Source organism: Papilio machaon, chromosome 17 (assembly GCF_912999745.1).
Source record: "Papilio machaon chromosome 17, ilPapMach1.1, whole genome shotgun sequence".
In the NCBI taxonomy this organism is placed as follows: Eukaryota; Metazoa; Arthropoda; class Insecta; order Lepidoptera; family Papilionidae; genus Papilio; species Papilio machaon.
In genome coordinates, this window is record NC_060002.1 from 3,051,753 (window position 1) to 3,079,417 (window position 27,665).

General features: G+C 32.4%; 7 protein-coding genes across 8 annotated transcripts; 3 read left to right on the forward strand and 4 right to left on the reverse strand.

Annotated features, from left to right (window-relative positions):
- The first annotated feature begins 2 nt into the window (after positions 1-2).
- LOC106721586 (L-threonine ammonia-lyase-like) lies at positions 3-4,329 on the forward strand. 2 transcript variants are annotated; one of them, XM_045681932.1, is made up of 10 exons: positions 3-69; positions 453-563; positions 949-1,019; positions 1,178-1,465; positions 1,705-1,867; positions 2,081-2,236; positions 2,360-2,496; positions 3,253-3,352; positions 3,843-3,968; positions 4,160-4,329. In XM_045681932.1, the coding sequence occupies exons 1-10, from the start codon at positions 55-57 to the stop codon at positions 4,301-4,303; spliced, it is 1,311 nt and encodes a 436-aa protein (XP_045537888.1). In that variant the 5' UTR covers positions 3-54; the 3' UTR covers positions 4,304-4,329. The 2 variants fall into 2 exon arrangements, with proteins under 2 accessions (XP_045537888.1, XP_014372036.2); XM_014516550.2 differs by lacking the exon at positions 3-69 and adding an exon at positions 244-340.
- A 153-nt stretch (positions 4,330-4,482) lies between these two features.
- On the reverse strand, positions 4,483-5,523 carry LOC106721585 (probable pterin-4-alpha-carbinolamine dehydratase). The gene is made up of 3 exons (XM_014516549.2): positions 5,243-5,523; positions 4,813-5,022; positions 4,483-4,587 (listed from the first exon to the last, which is right to left on the reverse strand). The coding sequence occupies exons 1-3, from the start codon at positions 5,399-5,401 to the stop codon at positions 4,504-4,506; spliced, it is 453 nt and encodes a 150-aa protein (XP_014372035.1). The 5' UTR covers positions 5,402-5,523; the 3' UTR covers positions 4,483-4,503.
- Positions 5,524-6,029: 506 nt separating this feature from the next.
- On the forward strand, positions 6,030-7,053 carry LOC106721492 (DNA repair protein XRCC3). The gene has a single exon (XM_014516434.2). It carries the CDS (start codon positions 6,046-6,048, stop codon positions 6,976-6,978), a length of 933 nt encoding a protein of 310 aa, XP_014371920.2. The 5' UTR covers positions 6,030-6,045; the 3' UTR covers positions 6,979-7,053.
- A 2,283-nt stretch (positions 7,054-9,336) lies between these two features.
- On the forward strand, positions 9,337-11,668 carry LOC106721491 (CCA tRNA nucleotidyltransferase 1, mitochondrial). Its single transcript, XM_014516432.2, has 6 exons — positions 9,337-9,564; positions 9,647-9,846; positions 9,966-10,249; positions 10,425-10,745; positions 11,059-11,272; positions 11,356-11,668. Exons 1-6 carry the CDS (start codon positions 9,511-9,513, stop codon positions 11,666-11,668), a joined length of 1,386 nt encoding a protein of 461 aa, XP_014371918.2. The 5' UTR covers positions 9,337-9,510.
- A 112-nt stretch (positions 11,669-11,780) lies between these two features.
- On the reverse strand, positions 11,781-13,595 carry LOC106721589. Its single transcript, XM_014516553.2, has 6 exons — positions 13,305-13,595; positions 13,142-13,228; positions 13,010-13,080; positions 12,726-12,921; positions 12,278-12,472; positions 11,781-12,103 (listed from the first exon to the last, which is right to left on the reverse strand). The coding sequence occupies exons 1-6, from the start codon at positions 13,350-13,352 to the stop codon at positions 11,909-11,911; spliced, it is 792 nt and encodes a 263-aa protein (XP_014372039.2). The 5' UTR covers positions 13,353-13,595; the 3' UTR covers positions 11,781-11,908.
- A 6,750-nt stretch (positions 13,596-20,345) lies between these two features.
- Positions 20,346-22,667, reverse strand: LOC106721477 (abscission/NoCut checkpoint regulator). Its single transcript, XM_014516415.2, has 7 exons — positions 22,531-22,667; positions 22,372-22,458; positions 22,227-22,303; positions 21,873-22,128; positions 21,488-21,715; positions 20,842-21,066; positions 20,346-20,712 (listed from the first exon to the last, which is right to left on the reverse strand). Exons 1-7 carry the CDS (start codon positions 22,576-22,578, stop codon positions 20,515-20,517), a joined length of 1,119 nt encoding a protein of 372 aa, XP_014371901.2. The 5' UTR covers positions 22,579-22,667; the 3' UTR covers positions 20,346-20,514.
- A 476-nt stretch (positions 22,668-23,143) lies between these two features.
- LOC106721496 (signal recognition particle 54 kDa protein) lies at positions 23,144-27,391 on the reverse strand. Its single transcript, XM_014516438.2, has 7 exons — positions 27,077-27,391; positions 26,816-26,992; positions 26,437-26,666; positions 24,694-24,844; positions 24,319-24,467; positions 23,850-24,111; positions 23,144-23,773 (listed from the first exon to the last, which is right to left on the reverse strand). Exons 1-7 carry the CDS (start codon positions 27,152-27,154, stop codon positions 23,315-23,317), a joined length of 1,506 nt encoding a protein of 501 aa, XP_014371924.1. The 5' UTR covers positions 27,155-27,391; the 3' UTR covers positions 23,144-23,314.
- Positions 27,392-27,665: the final 274 nt, after the last annotated feature.

A 27,665-nucleotide genomic window follows, 5' to 3' on the forward strand; every position in this document is an offset into this window, starting at 1 on the left:
GATATACTTGAGAAGCACTTATGTTGTTTTAATGTATTTGCACCCGATTGAAGAATGTCAGCTATCCAGGTGGAGTAAATAATATCTGATTTTGGAGCACTAATTATAGTAGATTAAAAAAATCATCTACAGAGGTCCGGGTACACATGCAAACTATTTTTTATAGTTTTGATTTGTCAAAATAAATCGGTATTTTTGTGATTTTTCCTCCTTGACATCTTTCAAAACATAATAACCTGATTCCGCAATGTGTAAATAAATAAAAATTCAAAGTAATTTATCCAAAACCCAGCATAAATAGCAGAATAACATATTAATCAAAATGTCGTCACGCCGATACGTTAGTTAAATTCAAGAATAAAACTCAAATTCAAGCTTATTGACGTATTAGTGCATAAAATCGGCTCAAAAAAAATGTGAAAAACTTACACGATCATTTAATTCGTTTGCAGGAGGATTATGATCAATTTTGTGATCCAGAGAATCCAAAGAAACTAAATTTCGAAGACATAGTTGAGGCGTCCGAAGCCAGCAGGCCGTTCATACCTGTTACACCATGTTACGTTAGTACTGATTTATAATAATCATTACGTTTTTGTAATTATTTATGTAATAATAACACGGAATGCGAAATAACTCGGACGTAGGGTGACCAATAATTATTATTCAACAGCTACATATATTGTGTACAAGCAGAAAATCTCAAGACATTTTGATAAATAAATATCCTCAATTTATGAGCAATGATATAAAGCCCTAGCTCTAGCATATAAAGAAACGTGGGTATTTCCCATATTACAATCTTAAATGAAAATTGCCGTCACCTCCTTCGATTAAAAATAAGCAACGCAGCAAATGCGGATGTCCATAAACAACGGTTACATTGCTATTTTAATTGCAAATTTAGGTGGCCGATTGTTTGTTGAAAATTTTTTTGTGTTTCCACAGCTTTCACAGACACGAAATGATTTTGCAATCAATTTTTATTACAAGCTCGAAACGGTTCATAGAACAGGAAGGTAAGTGAACGTTGTATTTAAATATACTTGAAAGATACAGATATTATTTTGCGCAACATGTAGGTATCTATACTATTGTAAAAATAATCTCAGACGCCTTGACAACAAATTTTCCCTATGATAATGAACATGATTTAAAAAAAGTCACCTAATTCCAGTTTCAAGGAAAGGGGCGCACTGAATGCTTTACAAAAATTGCCTCGGGATAAGAAAAAGATCGGAGTTGTTTTGGCTTCGCTGGGTAACCAAGCGATTGGACTGTGTCATTGCGCGCGCTTACTGAGCATACCTGTGGTGGTCGTGATGCCAGTCAACGTACCACTCATAAAGCTACAGCTGTGCAAAAATTTAGGCGCCAAAGTGATAGTAGAGGGCAGTGACTTACAGGAGGCACAAAAACATGCGCGCTTTATTGCACGAGATAAGGGACTTTCATATATTAATGGGTAAGAAATTATTACGTTTCTTTATACTTCAAGGAAAAAAGAGAGTAAAGCAAACTACCAAAAAGCTCCGTCAATAAATCGTTAAGTAATCTAAGAAAGTCCATTTGTGTAAATTTAGTATGAGTAACTAAAACAAACGACTTTGTCGCCATTAAATGTCTCTTAATGCTGCAGTTAGGCTTCTAATAATCGAAATATAACGTAATTAATGGAGTAATGCATCTACGTGTATGGTATAGTCGCGACCACCCCGATGTACTGACTGGGTACGGCGGCGTGGCGCTGGAGATTCTGGAGCAGGTGCCGAGCGTGGACGCCATTCTCGTACCAGTGGGTACGGGCGGCCTCATTGCCGCCATAGCCACCGTCATCAAACACGTTAAGCCCAGCTGCCTCGTTTATGTCAGTAACTTGAAAATATTTCGAATATACGGTACGAAAAATGACACAAAATAATAAGCTATAAACCTACCAATATGCTAGTTTTGAAATAACCGTCTCCAGAAATAGATGTCACTCAAAAATCTTTACAAATACACTAATTTTACAAGTAAACTTGTCGTCTTTTCTCTTGTATATAGTCATATTTACAATTTTTTGTTAATAAAACCACAGGGTGTTCAGTCTGAAGTGATGCCCACATTCTTCGAGTCAATGGAAAAAGGCCAGCCTGTGACCAAACCAATGCAGAATTCTCTGGCGGACGGCATTGCGATGCCTTACGTTGGTGTCAACGCCTTCTATAACGCACTGCCCCTCGTTGATAGAATGGTTAGATTAAATTAAGGACTACTAATTCATTTGTTTAATGTTCTATTTTTAAATTATTAATAATTAATCTTTTATTACTATGATTTAAAAACGTAAATACACACTTTTGTTTTAAACTTACAGATATTACTAAAAGAAGACTGGATCGCACGCACTATTTTATATATTGTAGAAAAAGAACGTTTTGTGGTCGAAGGTGCCGCCGCTTGCTCTGTGGCCCCAATTTTAAACAGCCTTGTGCCAGAACTGAAGACTAAAAAGTATTTAATTTTACGATTTTTAATAAAATTTCTTGTTTATCATATATCGTTCTTTAACTATTACATTTGTGCTGACAACTCAATATTATAATTTTATCGATATAAATCTGTTAAAAAGAAATACAATAAACAAAATAGTTTATATATATTTGAGACTGCTGCTATTATTATTAAGACTAAGCTACTATTATTTTAATGCCCAACATTAAAATATTGTTTTAAATTAATTAAATTATAAACATAAAAATCCGTTATTACACCGGCCGGGCTGACAGACAGAAAATATGATGCATCTGCAGATTCTGGATTCCAATCCCGCCAGGTACCGATGTGTTTTTCGATTTTCGTATTATGTACATTTATCCAACGTTCTTACGGTGAAGGAAACATCGCCATTTTGATGAAAATAGATAGTAAAATACCCACATTCTTTACATTTATTGTATGTATCATGTCTTCAAGTAACCTTTAATTTTAAATAATTAAAATATGTACTTTGTTAAGGGTCTTTTTCACAATTTCCACTTAAAGTGCTGGATAAATAACTAACAAATTAACTGAAACTTAATACATACTACGTGTCAAATATATTGCATTTTACAGCTTATTTGATTGTTCACAACGTAAACTTTATTTAACAAAAAGTTTCAAGTAGCTTATTCAGGATTTACTTGTACATTGTGAAACGGACCCTTAATAACTTTATATAATGTAGTAATATGTATTTTATTTTATTTAATAATTCGTTGTATCTAGTGTGGTGTGTGTCTTGAGCGGTGGCAACATTGACGCGACTTTGTTAAGCCGTTCTTTAGATAGAGGACTTGCAGCTTCGGGCCGAATGATCAAATTTAAGGTATATTAGCTAGACCCGACCATGTCAACGAAATAATTTCAAAAAATCTAAATATATGGCAAAGCTGGCTAGGTGAGCCAAAGCGCGTCATAGACGCCATAAGAACCTACCTACTGTAATGATAAGCGCTTTTTTATCTCGTATGGAATTAAAAAGAAAGCTGAAATACAGTTCATAGAGCTGCCGCTAATTGTAATTGCATTTGAATCTAAGTCGCTATCGCTACTGATTTTCGAACCAAGGTCGAAAATTTATACTTCATTTTTATTCTCATCAAGTTAGCTAGCGCTGTATTAACCTCGACACCGTTTAAATTGTTAGACAATAATGTTTATATTATCTCAAAAATTAGTTCGTTAAATTACGTTAATATTTTGTTTCGGATGTTTCCTGTTGTGCTGATCGATTGTTTCCCACCAAAAAATATATTTGTTTATTAAATTTTATTTCTTTATTAACAAAAATAAAATGTATTATTTTGCTTTACTAGGTGGGAATCAGAGCTGATTCGGCTGCAATGGCTGAACTCCTTAAACTGCTCTCAGACGGCGGTTACAATATACTACGTCAATTTATGGATCACATTTGGGTTGAGGAAGAAATACACTATGTTGAGGTAAGAAAATTAAGTGCACATGAAATTGAACCTTAAGTTTATTAACATAAGAATTATTACTGATTGGTAACTTAATTTTTTGTTTTAAACTGGATTTTTTTTTGTCTTCTGTATCTTTTCTTGCTAGTTTAAAGTATAAAATCTGTCCACTCAATAAATGAAAAAATACATTCGAAATATTTATTTCACAGACCAAAATTGTGTGTCAATCAAGGGATCTACAACATGCTATACAGCTAAAAAGACTAATTGAGGAAGCTTACCCAAAAACTGCTGTTTTTGAAACTGAACCACTCAATGACAAACACATGTGTCCATGTTACATAAAGAAATAAAAAATGTACTATTATTTAGTAACCACATTCACGGAACAATACATTTATTATTTTCAAATATTTTAATTTGTTATAAACATACACTTATCTTAAATCTAAACAAAATATTTTTACATGACAACAACAAAAAAATATCACTTTATAAACTAATAAAAGTAACATAATATAAACTATATGCTTTGTTTATTTTTCTTGTATTTTTAATTAATGAGTTTATCCATAAAGGTAGCCATCCTGATGTCTCTCTTGCTAAGGCCATTTACATCATGGGAAGATAGTGTTACCTAATAAAGGAATAGGATGTTTATTTCATTGAAAGAAATCTTATTTATGAATTTAATTTCAGTTTGAATTTTTAATTATAAAAATATTGTAAACCAGACAATTATACATAAAAAAATATATATCATCTTATAAAAAGAAATAATGTTAAGATTTGTTTTAAATTTTTGATGGACACTTAAATGGATGGATGGATGTTTCAAAATAAATTTAAATGTTATAAATACCTGAACTTTGTTGTACACATTAAACCATTCTGGATGGTGGTCCATTTTTTCAGCTAGTAATGCCACTCTCGACATAAAACCAAATGCTTCATTGAAATCCTTGAACTTAAATTCCTTTTCAATTGCATCACGATTACTTTGGACCTTCCACCCAGATTGAATTAAGGGTTGTAGGAGCCCATTGCGCTCTTCAGAATTTAGTTTATCGGCCTAAAATATATATAGGTTTATATTGTATGGCATAAAATAAACATTCGAACTTAGTAAATAAAAGCTGTAAAGCATTTTTAGAAAGAAATTGAAATATTTTGAATGCAACAAGTGTTCACGCACTGTTACAATAACCTATGTAATTAGAAGGAATTAAAAAAATATTCTTGGTTCAATCATGGGGAATCAAGGTGACAAAATATTAAAAATTCCCACTTACCATTTTCCTCTTAGGCGCACTGGTAAAACCGGCTCGTACTGTGATCGTTACCGACTGAGTGTCATTGATTTGTGTTCGCGCTATTCGACTCAAGGCACTGGGGTGAAAGTGTATCGCTATCGAACGACCTGTGTTGTACAAAGTTTTGCTCCATAACATGTTTCAAATAAAAATTTAATAATTGTAATCGCGGTTATCACTTAATAATACAGTTACAATATCAAATAACAATTATAATGTCATACAAAAATTCCCACAAATTGCAAAACTTTTGACATTTGATATCAGTTACAAATTGTAAACAAAGTACATTTTTTCTTTTTTGGTGGAAAAATTAAAAAAATATATTTTAGGTTTGAATTTCTCACTTTTAAAAAAACATATGTAAAAAATTAAGTTGTCAAAATAAAAACTCTAAGCGCCGCCTTTTAAAAATTTAAAGGTAGAGTGGCACTACCCACTCTTTGATTCTAACTTTCTTCGGATTCTTGACAGACAGTGACATTGAAGTTTTAATTTGAATTTGGATTCAGTAAACAAATATTAAACATTAATGCAAAAAAACAAAGTTGGAACAAAGTAACAAATAAAATGACAATTAAATATTACATGAACATTAAACACGTTTATTAGGGTAAATACAGCTTAACAATAATAAAAGTTTACACGAAAACAAAATTAGTACTTATTTGTAATTTTCATCATTTGGTTTAAATATTAATACAATTTAGTGATTTTTAATTTTTTTTTCTTTTAAATTAAAGGGCCTGGTGAACATATATATTGTTTACAGTAAAACTTCAATGAAAATGGAGATCTTGCAAAACTTGCTTCCTCCTAATATGGTTGAAAAAATTGAAAAGGCGGGAATAGGAACACTTAAATTACTCACACTTTCAGTGTTAGATTTAAAGAAAGTTACAAACTTAACAGCAGATGATATTGCCTATTTAAAAGACGCCATTTCCAATTACTATAAACCACCTTGTATAACATGTGATAAGTTAATTGAATTTCCAAAATTTAAGAAAATACCAACTGGTTGTAAAAATATTGACAGTCTATTATATGGTGGTTTTGCTGCTGGCACTATAACAGAATTGTATGGTGAAAGTGGATCTGGTAAAACTCAAATAGGAATAACAACAGCAGCAAACAGTTGGCCCAATAAAAGTGTATACATTTGCACTGAAGATATATTTCCTGTGAAGAGATTAAAACAAATTACACATTCTTCTGCTACTAATGATCATTGTGAACATATATTTGTAGAACATCTCACCGAGCCACATGAACTATTTTCCTGTATTAAAGTCAGATTACCAAGGCTTCTCGAACAAAATAAAGTATCTACACTTATAATTGATTCTATTGCTGCACCATTTAGATGTGAGAGTACTAATTACATGAAGCGAGCTGAAGATTTAAGAGAGATAGCTGTTATGTTACTAGCTTTGGCTCAAAAATATAACCTTTCTGTTATTTGCATAAACCAAGTGACAGCATCATTTGAAAAAACTTTGCATGTTTTGCCATCTCTTGGATTGGCTTGGTCAAACTTGGTGACATATAGACTGTGTTTGCAGAAACAATCAGAAGCTTGCAATGCTCTTTTGTTTCAAAAAGGTATGCAATGTAATCACACTGTCAGAGAGCTCAGTGTAGTCTTTGCACCAGATTTGCCCAACGCATCTACTAAATTCATAATAACATCAGAAGGGTTGAGAAGTATATAATAACTTTTAAATACTATTTCCAAACATTAGGAATATAAATACGGAAAAGAAATGTTTTGTATATAAACATCTGAGACAGGATCCAATTCCAATAATAAAATATCTTTTTATGAACATCCAAGTATCATTATTTTATAGATAAGTTGTAATGAAAGAAACAATGTAAATAAAGTTGTTCACTTGTATGTAATTTAGATGTTTTGTTCCTTGCGTGAACTTGAAAAATAAACCAACAAGGACAAATAAGTTCAATCTTAATAAGAAGTCGTCACCCATAGAAGCTTTACTGCATTTATTGACCTCCGTGAAGTTGGCCCCCTCACTTTAATTTTTTTAACTTTTTTTTACGCAAATCGTTTGAGAATCGTTTGAGAGGGTTTGAGAGAAAAGAAATATCGTTTGAGAGTTCCTACTTTCTCCGTAAAAACAATTTCAAATTCTAGTGTGAAGTTGGCCCCCTCACTTTACTTTTTTTTATTTTTTTCAATGCGAATCTTTAGAGAGTCGTTTGAGAGACATTAAGAGAAAAGAAATATCGTTTGAGAGTTTTTACTTTTTCTGTAATAAATATTTTAATTCTGGGCATCGAAAGTTACAAATCGATTTTCATTTTTTTCCAAATTAAATATGGCAATCATGCACTTGGACGTTTCAAATTTATTGTGTAGGTAGAGAATGGTAAGAGAGTGATTGAGAGAAAAGAGAAATCGTTTGAGAGTTAATACTTTTTCTGAAATATATATTTCAATGTCGGAATCGAAAGTAACAAATCGATTTTCCTTTTATCCGAATTAAATATAGCAATCATGCACTGAGACGATTCAAATTTATGGTGTAGGTAGGGAATGGTAATAGAGTGATTGAGAGAAAAGAGAAATCGTTTGAGAGTTAATACTTTTTCTGAAATATATATTTCAATGTCGGAATCGAAAGTAACAAATCGATTTTTCTTTTATTACGAATTAAATATGGCAATCATGCACTTGGACGTTTCAAATTTATTGTGTAGGTAGAGAAAGGTAAGAGAGTGATTGAAAGAAAACAGAAATCGTTTGAGAGTTAATACTTTTTCTGAAATATATATTTCAATGTCGGAATCGAAAGTAACAAATCGATTTTCCTTTTTTCCGAATTAAATATAGCAATCATGCACTGAGACGATTCAAATTTATGGTGAAGGTAGGGAATGGTAATAGAATGATTGAGAGAAAAGAGAAATCGTTTGAGAGTTAATACTTTTTCTGAAATATATATTTCAATGTCGGAATCGAAAGTTACAAATCGATTTTTCTTTTATTACGAATTAAATATGGCAATCATGCACTTGGACGTTTCAAATTTATTGTGTAGGTAGAGAAAGGTAAGATAGTGATTGAAAGAAAACAGAAATTGTTTGAGAGTTAATACTTTTTCTGAAAAATATATTTCAATGTCGGAATCGAAAGTAACAAATCGATTTTCCTTTTTTTCCGAAATAATTATGGCAATCATGCACTTGGACGTTTCAAATTTATTGTGTAGGTAGAGAATGGTAAGAGAGTGATTGAGAGAAAAGAGAAATCGTTTGAGAGTTAATACTTTTTCTGAAATATATATTTCAATGTCGGAATCGAAAGTAACAAATCGATTTTCCTTTTTTCCGAATTAAATATAGCAATCATGCACTGAGACGATTCAAATTTATGGTGAAGGTAGGGAATGGTAATAGAATGATTGAGAGAAAAGAGAAATCGTTTGAGAGTTAATACTTTTTCTGAAATATATATTTCAATGTCGGAATCGAAAGTTACTAATCGATTTTCCTTTTTTTCCGAAATAATTATAGCAATCATGCACTTAGACGTTTCAAATTTATTGTGTAGGTAGAGAATGATTAGAGAGTGATTGAGAGAAAAGAGAAATCGTTTGAGAGTTAATACTTTTACTGAAATAAATATTTCAATTTCTGAATCGAAAGTAACAAATCGATTTTCCTTTTTTCCGAATTAAATATGGCAATCATGCACTTAGACGATTCAAATTTATTGTGTACGTAGAGAATGGTAATAGAATGATTGAGAGAAAACAGAAATCGTTTGAGAGTTAATACTTTTTTTGAAATAAATATTTCAATGTCGGAATCGAAAGTTACAAATCGATTTTCCTTTTTTCCGAATTAAATATGGCAATCATGCACTTAGACGATTCAAATTTATTGTGTAGGTAGAGAATGCTTAGAGAGTGATTCGAAGGTCGAACTTCACGGAGGTCATTTATTGCAAAGCTCTATTTTATTAATACAAAATACAACAATTAATAATTAAAAATGATATCAAAGATTAAATAACCTGCCTTGCATCAAAACTTAAAAAAAATGACACTGACATATGTAAACACTTCACGCTATGTCATTTGCAATGTAAAGTGAGGTTATGATAATACACAGTACACAAGTGTTGGAATAATTAAAATTAAACAGTGCTCTTGCCTCTTGGTACATATTTGGTTTTCACATCACTTCTAAAAAAATATGGTTTTAGCTAATTTACAGTAATGAATACATTGTATTCGAGAACCTTTAAAATATTGAAATTAGTTCAAGTAGAGGTAATTATTTTAGTTACAATACTAAATGGATTATTTACATGTTTATTTAAAACTGGTCATGATAGCAGGTTTTGTTTTGCAGCATTATAGTTCAGCTAAAATATTAAGAACACCAAGGTACCGTTCGAAAACTGACATGGAACTGAAATGTAGAGAAAATCCCATTGTTATTCGACTTGATACACCGGAATTCAAAAGTTTATTCACAAATGAAGTTCTAGATCTGAAAAAATTGTTTGAAAAATACCAATATGAAATTCGAATAGCTGGTGGTGCAGTAAGGTAAATCAATTTTGTTTTTATTTATAAAATATCCTTATTCAGAAATCACCACATTGTTCGTCAAAATTAATTCCAAAACTCACATCAAAAATCTCAAACTGTTTTTGTTAATGTTTCAGAGATTTGTTAATGGGAATAACACCAAAGGATCTCGACTTTGCTACTACAGCAACTCCGGAAGAGTTGAAGACTATGTTTAATAAAGAAAATATCCGAATGATTAACATGAGCGGTGAGAAGCACGGCACCATCACACCAAGGATCAATGACAAAGAAAACTTTGAAATCACCACATTAAGAATAGACATGATAACAGATGGCAGACATGCTGAAGTTGAGTTTACCAAAGATTGGAAACTAGATGCTAATAGAAGAGATCTTACTGTAAATTCTATGTTTTTAGGTAAATATTTTACTAGTTACATAATCAGATCCATTAATATCAAAACATATCATCATATTAATAAGTCTTCTTCAATTTGAGTTAAACATTACACAAAACACCCTCAAAAATTATGTAATGTAATACACAATTGCACTATTTACGTGTACCTTACTGAACTTTGCTTTTCTTTAAGGTTTTGATGGAAGTGTTTATGACTACTTCTTTGGTTATGATGATCTAAAGAAGAGAAGAGTTGCATTTGTTGGTGATGCTGATGTAAGAATCAAAGAAGACTATCTAAGGATTATGAGATATTTTAGATTTTATGGACGGATAGCAGAAACACCAGATAATCATGATAATGAAACACTTGAGATTATCAAGAAGAATGTTATGGGCTTAGAAAATATATCTGGGGAAAGAATATGGATGGAGCTTAAGAAAACTTTACAAGGCAATTTTGCTGGTGACTTATTAAAAACAATGTTGAATGTGGGTATCGGCAAATATATTGGTCAGTAATATTTATTTCATAACATTAGGTGTTTTAAGCATATTTCAAATTATAAGGCACTGGCATACAATTGACTAGTATACTCTACCTGGTTCTAGGGAGTCCAAACATTCTATGCCATACCATTGCTACTGGCATAATGTAAACTAGGCATTAATCAAACAAATAACTGTCTACTTTCTTTTTGTAATGTGCAGTTTTTTTTTTTTACGTATTTATAAATATGTACTAAGCAAAATTCAGGTTTATATAATTACATAATGTTAACAATGTAGAATGTTACTCAGTATTAAAATTCAATGTTATTTATCAGGTATTCCAGATCCTAACATAGAAGAGCTAAATAAAGTTCTAAACAGGAGCAAGCATTTGGGTCTACATCCAATGAGTTACTTGGCTGCACTTCTCAATAATATAGATGCAGTCACTGTACTCCACAACCGCCTCAAGTTCTCTGGCTATGACAGAGACATGGCATATTTCATTGTTGAACATAGAGGAGATAAAGATCATTCAAGGAGGTTATTGTAAGTTTTCAAATAACTTTATTTTTTGTTAATCTATTATTTCTTCAACTTGCTTGGAGGATACAACATTGTTTTATTTGCAGACCATATGAAAAATTAGTCTTGCATTCTAAAATGAAACAAAAAGATGCCATTGAATATACTAAAGAGGTGTTAAAATACAGAGGAGATGAAGATCTTTTGCAATTATTTGATAAATGGGAAGTACCACGGTTTCCAATTAATGGTAAAATCCTCAAAGACAATGGAGTACCTCCGGGCAAAATGTATGGACCTATTATAAACAAATTAAAGGACATTTGGATTGAGAATGAATATAAACAAACCACTGATGATTTAGCAAAATTAATACCAAGTTTAATAGGTGAGTTTGAGAATAAAACAAGAATGAAATAAGACATGTTTTTTATTTTACACATTGACATTTACTTTTTAAGAACTAACATCCATATTAAAGAATTACATATTTTTTAAAAGATTTAAAGACAATCCTTGACTTAAGGGGCAACCTATGGCTTCTAAACAGTAATATAGTATGAGTATTAATAAATATTTAGTCTTATATATATAGACAAGAGGAAATATGATTCCCTAAAGCGATAAAAACAGTATTGGCAATAGCAATAGTTTTACAAGTTAATTAACATGTAGCTCAAGAGTTTCATATTCAACACAAACCTCATCTGAATGCATATCAAAACATCTCATGCAAAATGTACTTTCACATCCTTTGCAGTTTACCAGAGCTTTGGTAGAACATAATGTACACTTTGGAGGCTTTTTGCGGTATGCTTCTAATTTTTCACCCATATCATGAAAGCCCTCATGTAACTGAAATAAAAACCAATCTTTACACTTTTAAACTGAATATAAACTACTCTTATTAAAATACAACGAGTTTTCATTTCATGGAAAGACAAGCTAAGCTGTCGTTAAATTTTAAATAAACAATTTCAAAAGCTTTTAGCAGTGTTTCAAATCAAAATTATAAATTAAATTGACCACCTGTCTTATAGCATCTCTTAGGATTTCGTCTGTTGATTTGGTCTCTTTCTTAACATGTCTTGTGCCATCATATAAATGAGGATGTGTATCCTTGAGATCAAAAATTAAACTCTTTTCTTTTTCTATGTCTTCATCATTAATCTCATCTTCAGACTCTTCTGACAAGTCGTCACTATTATCTTCATCTCCCGATTTCTACAAAACAAAGATTAAAACATATTTTTATAAGTAATAAACTTCTACTTGACCGCATCATCACTGTTTAGTGTTGAAAGATGGTACATACTAGTTTAGTATGTGCCTATTCACTCTATTCTTAAAGGCCCCCCCAACTCATTCTTGTATGGGAACACTGATGCAGGCAACTTGATCCACTTGGACACACGCTTGGACATGCAGACATTCACATAATAACATTCCTCAATCTATGTATGTGTGTATAGCTTACCTCTGAGTTAGATTCATTTTCAGAACTATAATAATCTATTCTTCCATGATAATAAGAAGTACTTGGTGAATTTTCATCTGCCACATTTCCATTCTTATTAGAAACATTGGAGCTTTTTATGTTATCTGGATTAGTTTCATTGTCATTATGATTTTCGCAAGATTTAGACTTAGGTTTTTTTTTCCTATGAACTTTTCTGGAATAATTAAGAAATTTAAATTAATGCTTTATTTTTTTACAATTTAAGTATGGATTTAATATCTATTATTTTTAACAGTGCTTGCCTGTAATGATCAGGAGGCGGTATCATATGCACTTCTCCCGATGAATTATATTTTAAACATTTAACGCAAACCTGGAAATAAACCAGCTTGTTAAAATAACATTTACCTAGAGTAGTTGATTAATTTCCTTACCTTTTTTTCTGCGTTCAATTGTTTTACAAAAATTTTATTATCCAAACATCTTACACAATAACTAAAACCGCAACTGGGACAGCGTTCCTGGAAAATTATCATTAAAATGGAAAAGTAAAAAATAAAACAAACGCACATTTGAATCGGTTTATTAATTACTCACTTCGACTCGAAAAAGACAAAACGGTTCATAACAATAATTACAAGCCATTTCTTCGAAACTTTAAGCGAAAGTATAGTTAATATTCTTTAAAAATCCCGATTATAGTAAGAATTTAATAGTGATGGTTAACTCGAGTTGGGCGTAACTCGAATCCACTAGAGTTGAATTATCTCTAACTCGAGTTTGAAAACCGAATGGAACCGTCATATAGCGAAGTTTGCCGATCATTTGAGTGAGACTATATTCATTTCGTTCACTGATATTCATTCTACTTTAACAATACTTTTTATGTTTTATTTAACTTCAATTGAAAAAAATATATGTTATTTTTGTTAAAACTTATAAGAAGTTTATTTAAGTTTTTTTTAATAAGATTTTTATTAACAACTAATTGTTCAAAAGAACATTTACTTGCTTGTACATCCAGTTAACTCAAGTTCAACCCGAGTTACGTAGATTTTAACTCGGGTTAACTCGAGTTTTGTTTTTACCAAGTTGGCACATCACTAGAATTTAATAAATATATTGAGGAAGAGAAAGAAAAAAACGCGGGAAACCTTCGAATTTGGCGGGCGCGGTTTTTGATTGAAATTTTTGTAAAATTGTAATTTTGGGGTAATAAGTGATCAGAATAGTTAAAACTTGTCTTTATTTGTAATTTTTATCCTTATTTACATTTTTCTTTTACTTTCTCCGAGTCGGGGTAAGTATTTTATATTTCTATGAACGAGCCACCGGACCCTGGGGGTACGGCGCCCCCAGCGGGGGCATATGTTACGATCTCAAATGAATCCGGAATGGATTCTGACTGTTCCCTTATCTCAAAAAGAAAACTGAAGCGCAGCCATCTATACAAAATATGTAAAAGTTGCAACAAAAAAAAACGTAAAAGTAACTCGGAACCAGGAAGAAATACCGATTGTCACTGTAGCGAACAATTTTCTGAAATCCCAATGGATATACCAGCTCCTTGTCAAATCCCTAATGTTCCTTCTTTAACTGAAGATCACTCTTTACCCGGACCTTCTAATATTTCTTCTAAAGACCCCACACAAATTGGTAGGGCTACTTATGATGCTAATGACCACGGCCCGTATATAGTTCACGTCCAGAAAATTCAATCCGCAGATGACGACGGTGTAACTTTACATCCAGTTGTATTTGGTAGATATTTAAAAAAGAATCTTGTACAAAATATAGTAAATGGAAGCTTAAAGCGTATTGGGAGAAATAAAATGACAATTTCTTTTAACCATTATACAGATGCTAACAACTTTCTCTCTTCGAACAGCTTAGCTATGAACAAAATGAAGGCGTTTATCCCAACATTTAATGTTACTAGGATGGGTTTAGTTCGGGGAGTCCCAACTGAGTGGTCTCCTGAAGATATTATAGAAAACACTAATGTACCCATTGGGTGCGGGCAAATTCTAAAAGTCAGAAGACTAAACTATAAAGTCACAATAAACAACACACCCACATGGAAACCATCGCAAACAGTTGTGTTTACATTTGATGGTCAAGTTTTACCTAAACGTGTATTCATGTGTTACAATTCTATGCCTGTTAAATTATATATATACCCGACTATCCAATGCTTTAACTGTTGCCGCTTTGGGCACACCAAGGTCCAATGCAGGTCAAAGCCCAGATGTTACAAGTGTGGTCAGGCCCACACTGGAGATACTTGTAAAGTGGAGGAAGATAGTGGTTCTTGTTGTTTATGCTCTGGACTACACTTTGCTTCAAACAAAAAATGCCCAGAGTATGTGAGACAGACAAATATTAAAGTAACAATGGCAGAAAATAGTATATCTTATGTTGAAGCGTCAAAATTACATCCCCCTATTTCTAAATCATTTGCTGATATTGTATCCTCTCTCCCAATTAAATCTGTTCCTGGTGGAAATACAGTATTGCCTGGTTCACCGCCTCCACGTACCATATCTTATAAAAAAACAGTCTTCACTAAACCCAGAACTCCGCCTAAACACAGTAAAGGTTTTGATCATGTAGCTCATGAATCTCTTGTAAGGGACTACAATATGCCAGAGCCTTCTAATGGATGTGCATTACCATCATCCCCTAAGGCAAACTCACAACAGACAATAGCAGAGTTACTTACTACATTAATCAATTTACTTTCTCAACCAAATTTATCTATACCGTCCCACGCTGCTAATTTAACTCATAATTACACTGACATTAATAAGGGCCAACATGGAGAGGTTAGTTCAATGGAACTGCCGCAGTATGATAAACAAAAAGCATGAAATAATACATATTATAAATACTTTTCATCCTTTTATTTTTTCTCAATCTGAAACCTGGTTAAAGCCAGATTATGTGTTCAGAATTCCTGGTTATTCATGTTTAAGAGAAGACAGGACTGATGGGTATGGTGGTGTGTGCCTACTCATCAGAAATTCGAGCACCTTTTCTTCTTTCCCTCTTCCTTCACACAGTGATAGCTTTTCTATCATTGCAGCTATTGTTGATAATATCTGCTTTGTCTCTATTTATGTTCCTCATCCCTCCTTACAAATCTTCAATGAAATCAAAAACTTAATTTCTGTTCTTCCGCAGCCCTTCATGATTCTGGGTGATTTTAACTCTCATCACACATCTTGGGGAAGTTCAGTTTCTAATAGTTATGGCCATGTATTATTGGATATCTTAGACATGTATAATCTGTGCATTTTAAACTCGGGTTCTCCGACTCGCCTCACAAAGCCTGGTGAAGCAATTAGTGCCATTGACCTGTCCATCTGTACTCCTAATTTAGCATCTTCTCTATCTTGGTCTACTTTGTGCTCCACTTACAATAGTGATCACTATCCCATACTTATTTCATTTCCCTGTAAAAAAAAGAGTAAAACTATTATTCAAAAATCTCGTCTTAAACACAAAATCATAGACTCTAAATGGAGTCAATATACTTCATTAGTAGAAGAGAAAATTAATAATTGCTCAGAGGTTAATGTCACTGATAATAATCATTTCAAAGCTATTTTGTTAGAATCGGCTGATAAAGTTTTTCCAAAGAAAAATCCGCGTAGCAATAAATTGTCATCTCCACCATGGTGGGATGAAGAATGTACCACTGCTATAAAAAAACGCAAGGCAGCTGAGCATAATTATCGCAATAATATGTCTATGGATAACTACGAGGCGCTAATGACTGTAATGAAAGAGGTTAAAAAACTTTTAAAAAAAAAGAAATTTGAGGGATGGAGGAAATTTTGTAGTACTTTATCACCTGAAACACATGCTACTGTCATTTGGCGAAATATCAAAAGATTTAGATCAGCTGTCAATCCTTCTAACGCGTCGTTACTTCCTATAGAATTAGCTGATCAATTCCTTGACCACTTGGTTCCTCCGTCGGCTCCACTTAAAGTTCATATCCATTCTCCTATACAAAATAAGTCCGATGCCCCTTCCTCTCTAAATCTACCTTTCACTTTAGCTGAGTTAAAAGGCGTATTAAATCACGTCAAAGACAGTGCTCCTGGAGAAGATGGGATTCCATATTCCTTTTTATCTCACCTTGGCGAAAATGGACTAAATCACTTTTTAAATCTAATAAATAAAACTCTTTTAACAGGTGACATTCCATCATCTTGGCTAAGTCAAATAGTGTTACCATTTTTAAAACCGTCTAAGCTACAATTTGATATCAAATCTTATCGTCCAATAGTTTTGTCATCGACAATCACAAAAGTTCTTGAACATTTAATTAAAAATAGGCTTGAATGGTATATAGAAAATAATGAACATCTATCCCAAAGTCAATTTGGATTTCGAAAAGGTAAAAGTGTGAGTGACAATTTAGGCATATTAATAACGGACATTCGTAATGCTTTCTCAGATAAAAAGTCAGTAGTAGCCGCTTTCTTGGACATTAATTCGGCTTATGATAATGTTCTATTACATATTTTAAAAAGTAAATTAGACAAATTAAAGGTTCCTTATTTTTTAACTAATTTAATTGTAAATCTTCTTTCGGAGAGGAAAATTATTTTAGATATTGGCGAGTCCTATATGCCCAGTAGGCTGGTTTGGAGGGGCTTACCACAAGGGTCTGTTTTGAGTCCTTTATTGTACAATATTTATACATACGACCTAGAAGGTTCAATCGGAGACTCAGTTAGTTTATTACAATATGCCGATGACTTGGTTATTTATGCCTCTGATATGTCTGTTGGTACTGCTGAACAACATATTTCCTCCTCTTTGTCTTCTCTAAAAATCTGGATGGATGGTAATGGCCTAGATCTGTCCCCCTCAAAAAGTACCGTAGTACTTTTCACTAAATCTCGAACTCCTCCCCTACTTACTATAACATATGATGGCGATATATTACCCGTTAAAAATCAAGTAAAATTCTTGGGAGTTATTCTTGATTCAAAACTAACAGGTCAACCACACTGCGAATTTGTAGTTGGTAAATGTGAGCGAAACTTGAACATGTTGAGATGTCTTAGTGGCGTTTGGTGGGGTGCTCACCCGGCCACACTGAGGTTGGTGTATAATGCTGTCATTAGAAGTGTACTGGACTTTGGAACCTTTTTCTTAGATCCAGGCAATGTAGCTGGGTTTAAAAAATTAGATGTCATTCAGACGAAAGCGTTGAGAATTGTAGCCGGGGCAATGAAATCTAGTCCCGTTAATGCTTTACAAATAGAATGTTGTGACCCCCCTTTAAAATTAAGACGACAATATCTATCTGATAGGTTTATTTTTAAAATCGTCCAGTTCCATAATCATCCCCTAATTTCCAAACTGGAGTATCTTTCTCAAAAATTACCCTCTTCACATAAACCTTTACCTTGTCTTGTTAAAAGTTTCTTAAAATTCAAACAACTACAAGCGCCAACGCATTCTTTTCGTGTACTTCCCCTATTTAGTTCTCCTTATGACTCTCTTCTTCTTTATCCGGATATTTGTTTCTCTCTTGGTATTAAAAAATCTGATTTCAATGCTAATATAAATTTTAATTACAATGTCAATAGTAAATGGCCTAACTGGCATCAAATTTATACAGATGCATCTAAACACTCCACTGGGTGTGTTGGTGTTGGATTGTATCATAAACAGTACAATATAGTTCAGAAAATTAAATTACCTCCAGAATCGTCGGTCTTTACCGGTGAATGTTTTGGACTACTAAAAGCTCTTGAATATGTGCTTTGTTTCAAACTCAAAAAAACCGTTATATTCACTGATTCTTTAAGCGCATTACAGAGCTTAGCAAAATTTTCTCTAAAACTTAACCCTTTTTTTCATGTAATATTTGAATGTAAGAGAAAGTTGTTGCATTGTCAATTACACAACTATTTAGTATCATTTTGTTGGATACCTAGTCACTGCGGCATATCTGGAAATATAAAGGCTGACAGTTTGGCCAACAGTGCTACTGCGACTGGTGACGTATACCCGTATAAGAATTTTGGACATGATCTTACTGCTTTACCTGGCATATATCTCCACAATTCGTGGAATATAGGTTGGGAAGAGAGCGGCCGGATCAAGGGTCGTTTCTTGTATAATATACAGTCTTCCGTTCCCAGGAAGCCATGGTTTGCTAAATTGTCATTTGGTAAAACCGCCACTTCTACTATAATTCGAATGCGTCTGGGACATAACAGTCTTCCGGTTCATTTACACAAACTTGGCATCGTAAGTAGTACCGCCTGTGAGTGTGGTGAGAGCTATTCTGACCTGAACCATGTTTTCTTTTCTTGCCCTAAATATGACCATTCTTTCGTATATACTTCTTTAGTATCTCTTTCCGTTCCTCTTCCTACCAACATTTCCTTACTTCTTAGAGATTTTAATCCCCGTGTATATAATATTATAAATAGGTTTATTGTAAATAATAACATTAAAATTTAATTTAATTTTCTTTTTCCCCTTATAAAATTATTCTGATCCTTTAGTAAACTCAATTCGATTTTAATTATTTATTTTATTTCGCGATAAGTTTCCTACGTTTTTTGATACGCATAGTCTGTAAATGAGTAAAATGGCGAATCAAAAAATCATTCCACCTGACGTTGGCTAAATGCACAAACCGTGCCAAAGCCAAAAATAAAAGAAGAAGAAGAGGAAGAGAAACTGTGTTCAAAGTTATCGATCGAATTTAAGTGTTGCTGCAAATAAAATTGAAAGTCCTGCGTTAAAAAAATATCTTATCAACTTAATACATTAACGTTCGTATTATAAAATAGCTGTCGCCCGCGACTCCGTCTGCGCGGAATTAAAAAACAAATAAACGTAATAAGTAGCCTATGTGTTCTTGCAGACTATTCTACATCTGTGCCAAATTTCAACAAGATCCTTTCAGCCTTTCCGGAGATACCTAAACATTCGCATTTATAATAAGTAAGATAAGTTTATACACGTATAACATTTTTCGTAAAATTGATTAGAATATTGATTGCCATTTTATAATTTTGCAAAAATATAAATCTTATTCCTTTGAACCCTAATCACGATCTTCTGGCAATATTTAATACATTTTTAGCATAACAAGAAAAATGGTATTTCCACGAGTATTACACCACCATTTCCCTTAACACCATTTTTGTCTTTTCTTTTTCCCACACTCCTGTTTTTCACAGCTGGCAATACACCTTTAACTTTGACTAGTATTTCCGCTTACCAAACTGACAATCGGGAGGAAATCTCTTGAAAATCATTAAAAACGATTAATGTGCCCACCTGCTTTCAGCACCTTTTTGCCATGTAAAACGTATTTGTATGAAATAAATTGACTACCGCCTCTAAAGTCAACAAGACAAAATAAAACAAAAATTGTTTCATGTTATTTGTAATACATACATAGATTAGCATAATTTTTACATTAAGATTATATATCGCATTGTTTATATTAATTTGTATATCTAATATATAAAATTCTCGTGTCACAGTTTTCGTTGCCATACTCCTCCGAAACGGCTTGACCGATTCTCGTGAAATTTTGTGAGCATATTCAGTAGGTCTGAGAATCGGCCAACATATATTTTTCATTTTTTTTAACTGCGCGTGGACGGAGTCGCGGGCGACAGCTAGTAACATATGGAAATATAAAAGTATAAATGACAGATCAGTACATTTACACTAAGCTCTTTTATATACATGGTGTAACAAAACAGATGAAATAAAATTAAATCTATAAATATTATAAAAAGTTACAAATTGTAGTCTATTTTGGTGCATTATAAATTTCATATTCATTACAATCTTCATCTTTATGTTCATTGAAACATCTTATACAGAACAAGTAATTACATCCTCTACAGCGAACTTTGGCATCCTCATTGCATATTTCACAAAATGGCAACTCATTATTTAAATCTGTTGAAAGCTCTTCTGTATCTTTATTGTTTACATCTGTTTGTATCTAAAAACAAAAAAAAACAAATTATTAGTGTAGGTAACTTTTAAAAGAACAGACAGTCAATAATTAAAAAACTTTATTTTATTTATTTATTTATAAACCACTTATTATACTTATAGTATTTAGTGTTACCTTTTCAATTATTTCTCTTATGACAGTTTCTTCATCAACTGGATTATTTTTCAATTTTTGAACCTCTTCATCTGTACTCGATTGGGATTTTTTTAAGTTGTTTAACCTTTTCTCAAGGTCATTGAGTTTCGTAACAAAATCGTTGTTATACAGATCTTCAATTTTTGATTCCTCTTCCAGTTGTTTTAATAAATCATTAAGTTCCTCTTGTTCAGTTTTTATTGCCTATAAAATAAACACAGTATTCATGTGACATGATGTGTATTGTATAAACTGAAACTTTAGAGAAAGCAGAGAAAGTTATCTGAAATTAATTTGTTGTTTCCAAATTATTAGCAATACAGTGGTACACTTTATAATAAATAGCTGTCGCTCGAGACTCCATCCGAGTGGCATTAAAAAAAAAACATAATAAGTAGGCTATGTGTTCTTCCAGACTATGTTCTACATCTGTACATTAAGATCTGTTGAGCCTTTCCAGAGATACCTTCAAACAAATATTCATCCATCCATCTAAACATTGGCATTTATAATATTAGTATAATGTAAACAATATTTTCCTTTATAATATAACTTATTAGAATCTCATTAAAGAACAAATTGTTTGATAATTTTAATGAAAAATGATTTTATGAAAATTATTTACCTTCCCTAAAATTTGGCTAGGTGCTGTTAGTTCATTATCTGGTATGTTCCTTTTTAATGTTTGTCCAACTATGTCCGCATTTGTGTTGGAACTTCTTAATTTCTGCAGTCTTATCTCAATTTCGGATAGTTTATTTTCAAAATCTTTATTGTATTTTGTGTCAATTTTAGATTTCTCCTCCAGCTCAACTAGTAAATCATTAACTTCCTCTTGTTCACTTTTTTTCTTCTACAATTTTGGAGGAAAATTACCTACTATTCCATTAAGTCAGCAAAACAATAAATAAAAAATACATAATGTGACAACCTATTACAGTAATTTTCTTTCATTATACAATAAATATTGCAAAAAAAAGAATGAAGAAATGTTTCAAATATATGTATACCTTGACATCCAAAACAGTAACAGATGAACTACCTGCTGTAGCTAAACTTGGATGTAATTTTACATCATTTGAAGTCACAGAGTCTTCCTTTAATTTCTGTAATCTTTCTGCTATATCCTTATTACTAACTTCAATATTTGACAAAGCAGGTTGTTTTAATTTTTTCAATCTTTCTTTAATTTCTTCATCAATCCTATTGGTTTCAACATTATCATTTTGTTTAGAAGTACTCATATTGTCTTTGGATAAAGCATTCCTGGAAAAGTAACAGTGATTTCATTTCAGTTAAAGGCAAGTCAAGAGTAACAAAATATACAGGAATAAAGGAAATAGCAGGTTTTTTTGTAATATTACCTATTGTAAGCATCAGTAGGAATGACATGTGCTTTATCTGGTTTATTGATTGATAGACGTGAGCATTTAAGACAAACCTGCAAAACAAGTAATTAAATAATTATTGTAATCTATTTATTTTTGTTTTTATTAAAAGTGCTCTTACCTTTCTCTCTTCGTTCAATTTTTTTACAAACATTTTGTAGTTCAAACACTTTGAACAATAGCTAAACCCACAATTTGGGCAACCTTTCTGTAAGTTAAAATTTTGTTAGCTATCATTTATATGTCTTAGATTAATTACGTATACAAATTTTTTACTTACTTCTTGTCGAAATATAGAAAATGCTTTAAAGCAAGAATTGCAAGCCATCTCTTTATTTTTAAAATGCAAAACAATAGATTATTCATAAAATATTCACGTAGACATAATACAAAAGATGTCAATCCTTGCTTTTTACACGTAAGTTGAAGAATATGATATAATCTTTTTCGAGTGATTTAACAATATTTTTTTTTATTTGATTTATGTTATAATCAACGATTGTTGCCTTTATGTCAATCTAAAAATTTTGATTTATGATTCATAAATGTCTGTCAGATTGGACATCGACTGACAAATGCACATGACAGCACATATAAGTAGTCTGAAACACGCATCTTTTTGTTATTCAAAAAAAAATCCTTTTTGAAAGAAAATTAAAATTTGCACTATCATAAAATTTACTTATTTAATAATTAATTAATCGTTCTTGCAAAAATTTAGGTTGGTTGTCTACTTTCTGACCGAAAATTCTTTTGGGGCACTTTCGAGACTAGGATAGTGAGCAGTGTAAAGGAAGGCAAAAACACAGCTTAAGGATAAATAAGCAGTGTTTTTAATAAAACTCTCATAGAAATTTCAAATTATAATCATTACAGTTTGTAAAAATCATGGACCATTTGAACACATTTTTATATATCGCATATTTGCTTTTTGCATATTAAAAATTATGCAAATAAGTCGACACTGAAAATGTTACTAAAAAGTAAAACATAATTTTAATCAACGTTTATTGACATGCTATGGACTTTCTATTGCTGGTAGTCACAATATCAAATAATTACTGTCATTTTCCACCCATCAAACTGTTCATTCCACTGGAGCCTTGCTGAAGTTGCCTCATAACATTGTGCAGACCGGACATGCCGCCCATTTGCTGCAGTATGCGGGGATCCATCATCTTTGCCATTTGTTGATTGAGCTTCGCCATTTGGGTTTGGTTAACATTTTTCGCCATATCTCCTCCTTTAAACAAACCCTTGATACCACCCATTTTCTTAACTACCGCTGCGAATTTAGTGTACTGAGCGATCAAGTCTTTCACATCTCTTTCGGTTACACCTGCACCTTGCGCTACTCTTGTGATTCTGGTGGGTTGTTTTGAGAAAAGTTTAGCACCATCACGATGGTCCAGTTCACCTTCGTTCATGGAATCCATGATTGTCATGAGCCGTTTTAGTTTCGCCATAGATTCCTGTTCACTGCCTTTAGACATAAGGTCTTGGGATAAACCTGGTATCATTCCCTGAAAAATGCATATTGATTAAAATTTTAAGGTAATTAAAATATTTAAGATTTCAGTGTTCAATAAAGAACATTACCATAATTTGTGAGAAGGGACCCATTTTCATAATATTTTGGAATTGTTCATACATAGCTCTTAAAGTGAATTGACCTTGCTTCAGTTTTTCTAACAATTCATCATTATCATCTAGTTTAAGTTCGTTAACTTTGTCCAAGAGACCTTCAATATCTCCCATGCCTAGCAATTTGTTAATGAATGGCTTTGTCTTAAATGGTTCCAAGTCATCAATGTGTTCACCAGTACCAATGAAGATGATTGGACTCTGTGTTGCTGCAACCCTGTACACAAAGACATAGTTAAAAAACATGGCAATTATAACTACTAAATTTACAATTAAATACTTTGCATACATTAATATAATAAATTCAACAATTACAGATTGTCACTTAACTAAAAAGAAGAGTTTAAAAATAATTATGACAAGATATGTTACAAAAATTTGCACATACAAAGAAGGTTAACGAGTAATCTTTAACAATACATACGCTGACAATGCACCACCACCCTTGGCATGTCCATCCAGCTTGGTTATGATTACAGAACCAATGTCGACTTTGTCTTTAAAAGCCCTGGCTTGGGACTCACAAGCCTGTCCAATGGTGGCATCCATCACGAAAATTATATTATCAGGTTTCTGCAGGTATTAACAAAATTAGTAAATAACATATCTTTAAAGAAAAAGCCAAGAAATACATCTGTATTCTCGACAATAGGTTTATAAAAATATAATGATTTTAAGTTAAAAAAAAAATCAGATCTATGTTACTACAACTACATAAACCATTAATGGTAAGGTGAACTGAACAGTATCATAGTCATGTTTAGTGGTATTTATTAATTGACTTTTTTATATAACTTACAATAGCATTTGCCACCGCCAACATCTCTTCGAACAAAGACTCCTCTTGTTTGTGACGACCACTAGTATCCACTATAATCATTTCAAAACCTTCCTTTTTGAACATTTCTACACCTGTCGAGGCTATTACTACTGGATCAACTTCAGTATAACTGAAAAAAAAAAAAAGGAAAATTGTTAAGATAAAGCAAATAACTCTTAAAAACAGACTAGATAAACAAGATATCTCTAAACTATGCATTGCTCATCTTTAACCTTTAACTATGGACGCGCGGTCTGACAGACCGCTCTCGTTTCTGAAAATTGTATTTACCCTACTTCCCCTCACTCCTCGCTCTTGTGACGTTTAGTAGCTTCGACTTTAGTGGCGAAACGACTGTGAAGAGGAGAAGTTGCATCGCTGGCTGCAATTTGGCTGAGAAATTTTGTTTTAAATTTCGCCTGCGGTCTGTGAGACCGCGAGTCCACGTTTTCAATACAAACATTTATTGACTGCGATTATAATTTTTATAGGTTATAAGCAAAAAAAATATCAAAAAACATAAAATCGAGTACTTCTGCGGCTAAACTAACTTCAAGGTCAACGTGGGACGGCCCAACAGATGTCAAAAAAAAAAAAACGCGTTGACGATCCTTCATTTGAAGATGAAATTAATCAAATGCTTTTCGAGTCAGATCAATCCGAAGATGAAAACAACGTTGCCGTTTGTTTAGCATTTGCTGTAGACATCAAACCTGAAATTATTCACTACTAGTGGATAACTCCACTAAAGGAGGAGTAGACGAGACTGACAAGAAATGTTCTATATATAGTAGTAGCCGTAGAACAAGAAGGTGGCCTATGGTCATTTTCTATAGGATACTAGACTTGTGTGCAGTGAATGCTCACATTCTACATAATCAGCATCAGCGCAAAGCAATAGAAAGAAGGAATTTTCTTAAGAAATTAGCCTCCTTGGTCGTACCACATATGCAAAAATGTGTAATCCATTTAAACCTTAAATTTGCCAAAGGAATTGCATATGACATTGAAGCGCGTTTTAGGAGCAGATCTGCCTATTGCGGAGCCCCCTATTTTAGAAATCGAGTGTTCGAAACGAAAGACCTACCGAATCTGTCCACCTAAACTAAAGAGGAAGACTAACTACACTTGTGTTGGCTGTAAAAAAGCTATATGCCTTCAGTGTTCTAAGCCTTTGTAAAATGACTGTCAATAATTTTACTGATATTGGACCGTTGTCAGAATTTTTATGTTTCAAGTTTAGAAGTTGATTTTTTGCTTTTTATGTTTGGTATAGTATATACTTACAGATTAATGTGGTTTTTTTTTCAAGAAGTTATTTTTTTTTAAGTTGTAGTCTTTAATTTGATCAAAGGCAATTTAAGACTGAAAAGTGCCCTAAATGTGATTTACATCATTATTAAGAAAATAAATTAATATAAGCTAAATTACATATTTTTATCTTTTAATTTAATAATCTTTAGGTACGTAAAAAATAAAAAAAAATAAAAAAATGGCAGTTTTCTTAAAAATATTACTTGAAGTTATAGCGGTCCGTGAGACCTCGCGTCCATGGTAGTGTTTCAATATTTTGATGTCCACAGTTAAAGGTTAATTGACCATGGAGGAGATGCACAGAAATATAATCTTAGCCCTTCCTGTCCTTATATGAAAATGTTGGGAAGGGAAAAATGACTAAAAAAGACCTGCAGAATTATGGATAGTTAGGTAATTATTACGAACCTGCCATAGAAAGGTATCCTTGCCTTGGTACAATTCTGTTTCACTTGATCATAAGCACCTGCTCTGAATGTGTCAGCACAAACCAAACACGATTTCCAATTTTTTCTTAGATAATGATAAGCAAGTTTTGTACAAGTTGTGGTTTTACCAGACCCCTGTAGCCCTACAAACATGATAACATTGGGCTTTCCTTTCACTGGCTGATATGGCTTTACCCCAGGGTCCACTAACTGTAATAAAACATATTGCATTAGTTTCTAATGTAAGTTTTAAAGAACAAGAAGCAAGAACAAGCACCATTGCTCTTTTTCAAGCTATATAAAATAAAATTATGGGTTTATTGGTAAAATTATTGGTTGTTAAAATGTTTAATACTCACTTTAACAAGTTCTTTGAACACAGCTGATTGTATCATCCGCCGTTTGTTGAGCCCTCCAGCCATCTCATCAAAATCAATGACAGCACGAACATTTTCTCTAAGATTTTTTACCAAACGAATATTTACATCAGCTTCCAATAAGGCAGCACAAATCTGCTTTAGCATAGAATTTAAAACCTGAAACACATTATGAAAGTCATTAAACATATGCCAAATGTCTTTGATTGTCACTCGTTTGTACTCGCGTATATTTCTTATTACCTCTTCATTGATGATTGTAGCTCTGCTTAACGACTGCAAAGCAGTTGTTATTTTACGACCTAAATCTGCTAAAACCATTTTGAATACTTAAATTAAGCACTTTTACTAGGATTATCTCGCCAGTCGCCTTATTCGTATCACAAATTTACAGCGTACAAAACAATTGGAATGATCTTTCCCCCATTTTACTTTTTTACAAGAATCACCAATGAAATATTATAGAAAAATTTAAAAAATATCAATTATAGTCTTAAAACAGTAAATCAAAATGTTCGCAATGCACAAAATTATATCGACAGTCGACTGGTCGACACGTTGAACTGTCAAACCATTTGCGTTACTTTGTAAGCAAATTTTGTCACCTCTAATAATATTTTCTAATTTAAACTTTGTCTAATTAAATTTATCGTTATATCATCTTCAAACCATCATCATCACATCATGATAAAATTCTTCTGTTTATTTCCTATTTGGTAGCAGTAGGACCATTATCATTTTATTAAATTAGTGATTTTTCTTTTTTCAAAAAACGGTAATAGATTTCAACCGAATCGATTTTTTGTTAATCTGTACTGATCGCATATAAGAG

Bases quoted from the DNA above. Each gene is read 5' to 3' on its own strand.
- LOC106721586 (XM_014516550.2), top strand. The intron at 564-948 runs GTTAGTACTGAT...GTGTTTCCACAG, and splicing joins TACCTGTTACACCATGTTAC to CTTTCACAGACACGAAATGA. The intron at 1,466-1,704 runs GTAAGAAATTAT...TGTATGGTATAG, and splicing joins GGACTTTCATATATTAATGG to TCGCGACCACCCCGATGTAC.
- LOC106721585 (XM_014516549.2), bottom strand. From the start codon at position 5,401: ATGTTATGGAGCAAAACTTTGTACAACACAGGTCGTTCGATAGCGATA. The intron at 5,023-5,242 runs GTAAGTGGGAAT...TATATATTTTAG, and splicing joins GTGCGCCTAAGAGGAAAATG to GCCGATAAACTAAATTCTGA. The intron at 4,588-4,812 runs GTATTTATAACA...TTCCTTTATTAG, and splicing joins ATGTGTACAACAAAGTTCAG to GTAACACTATCTTCCCATGA.
- LOC106721492 (XM_014516434.2), top strand. From the start codon at position 6,046: ATGAAAATGGAGATCTTGCAAAACTTGCTTCCTCCTAATATGGTTGAA.
- LOC106721491 (XM_014516432.2), top strand. From the start codon at position 9,511: ATGAATACATTGTATTCGAGAACCTTTAAAATATTGAAATTAGTTCAA. The intron at 9,565-9,646 runs GTAATTATTTTA...TTTGTTTTGCAG, and splicing joins TGAAATTAGTTCAAGTAGAG to CATTATAGTTCAGCTAAAAT. The intron at 10,746-11,058 runs GTCAGTAATATT...GTTATTTATCAG, and splicing joins GGGTATCGGCAAATATATTG to GTATTCCAGATCCTAACATA.
- LOC106721589 (XM_014516553.2), bottom strand. From the start codon at position 13,352: ATGGCTTGTAATTATTGTTATGAACCGTTTTGTCTTTTTCGAGTCGAA. The intron at 12,473-12,725 runs GTAAGCTATACA...TTTGTTTTGTAG, and splicing joins AAAATGAATCTAACTCAGAG to AAATCGGGAGATGAAGATAA. The intron at 12,104-12,277 runs GTGGTCAATTTA...TTTTTATTTCAG, and splicing joins TAAGAGATGCTATAAGACAG to TTACATGAGGGCTTTCATGA.
- LOC106721477 (XM_014516415.2), bottom strand. From the start codon at position 22,578: ATGGCTTGCAATTCTTGCTTTAAAGCATTTTCTATATTTCGACAAGAA. The intron at 22,304-22,371 runs GTAAGAGCACTT...CTTGTTTTGCAG, and splicing joins AATTGAACGAAGAGAGAAAG to GTTTGTCTTAAATGCTCACG. The intron at 22,129-22,226 runs GTAATATTACAA...TTACTTTTCCAG, and splicing joins CCTACTGATGCTTACAATAG to GAATGCTTTATCCAAAGACA.
- LOC106721496 (XM_014516438.2), bottom strand. From the start codon at position 27,154: ATGGTTTTAGCAGATTTAGGTCGTAAAATAACAACTGCTTTGCAGTCG. The intron at 26,993-27,076 runs GTAATAAGAAAT...AATGTGTTTCAG, and splicing joins CTACAATCATCAATGAAGAG to GTTTTAAATTCTATGCTAAA. The intron at 23,774-23,849 runs GTAATGTTCTTT...TGCATTTTTCAG, and splicing joins GTCCCTTCTCACAAATTATG to GGAATGATACCAGGTTTATC.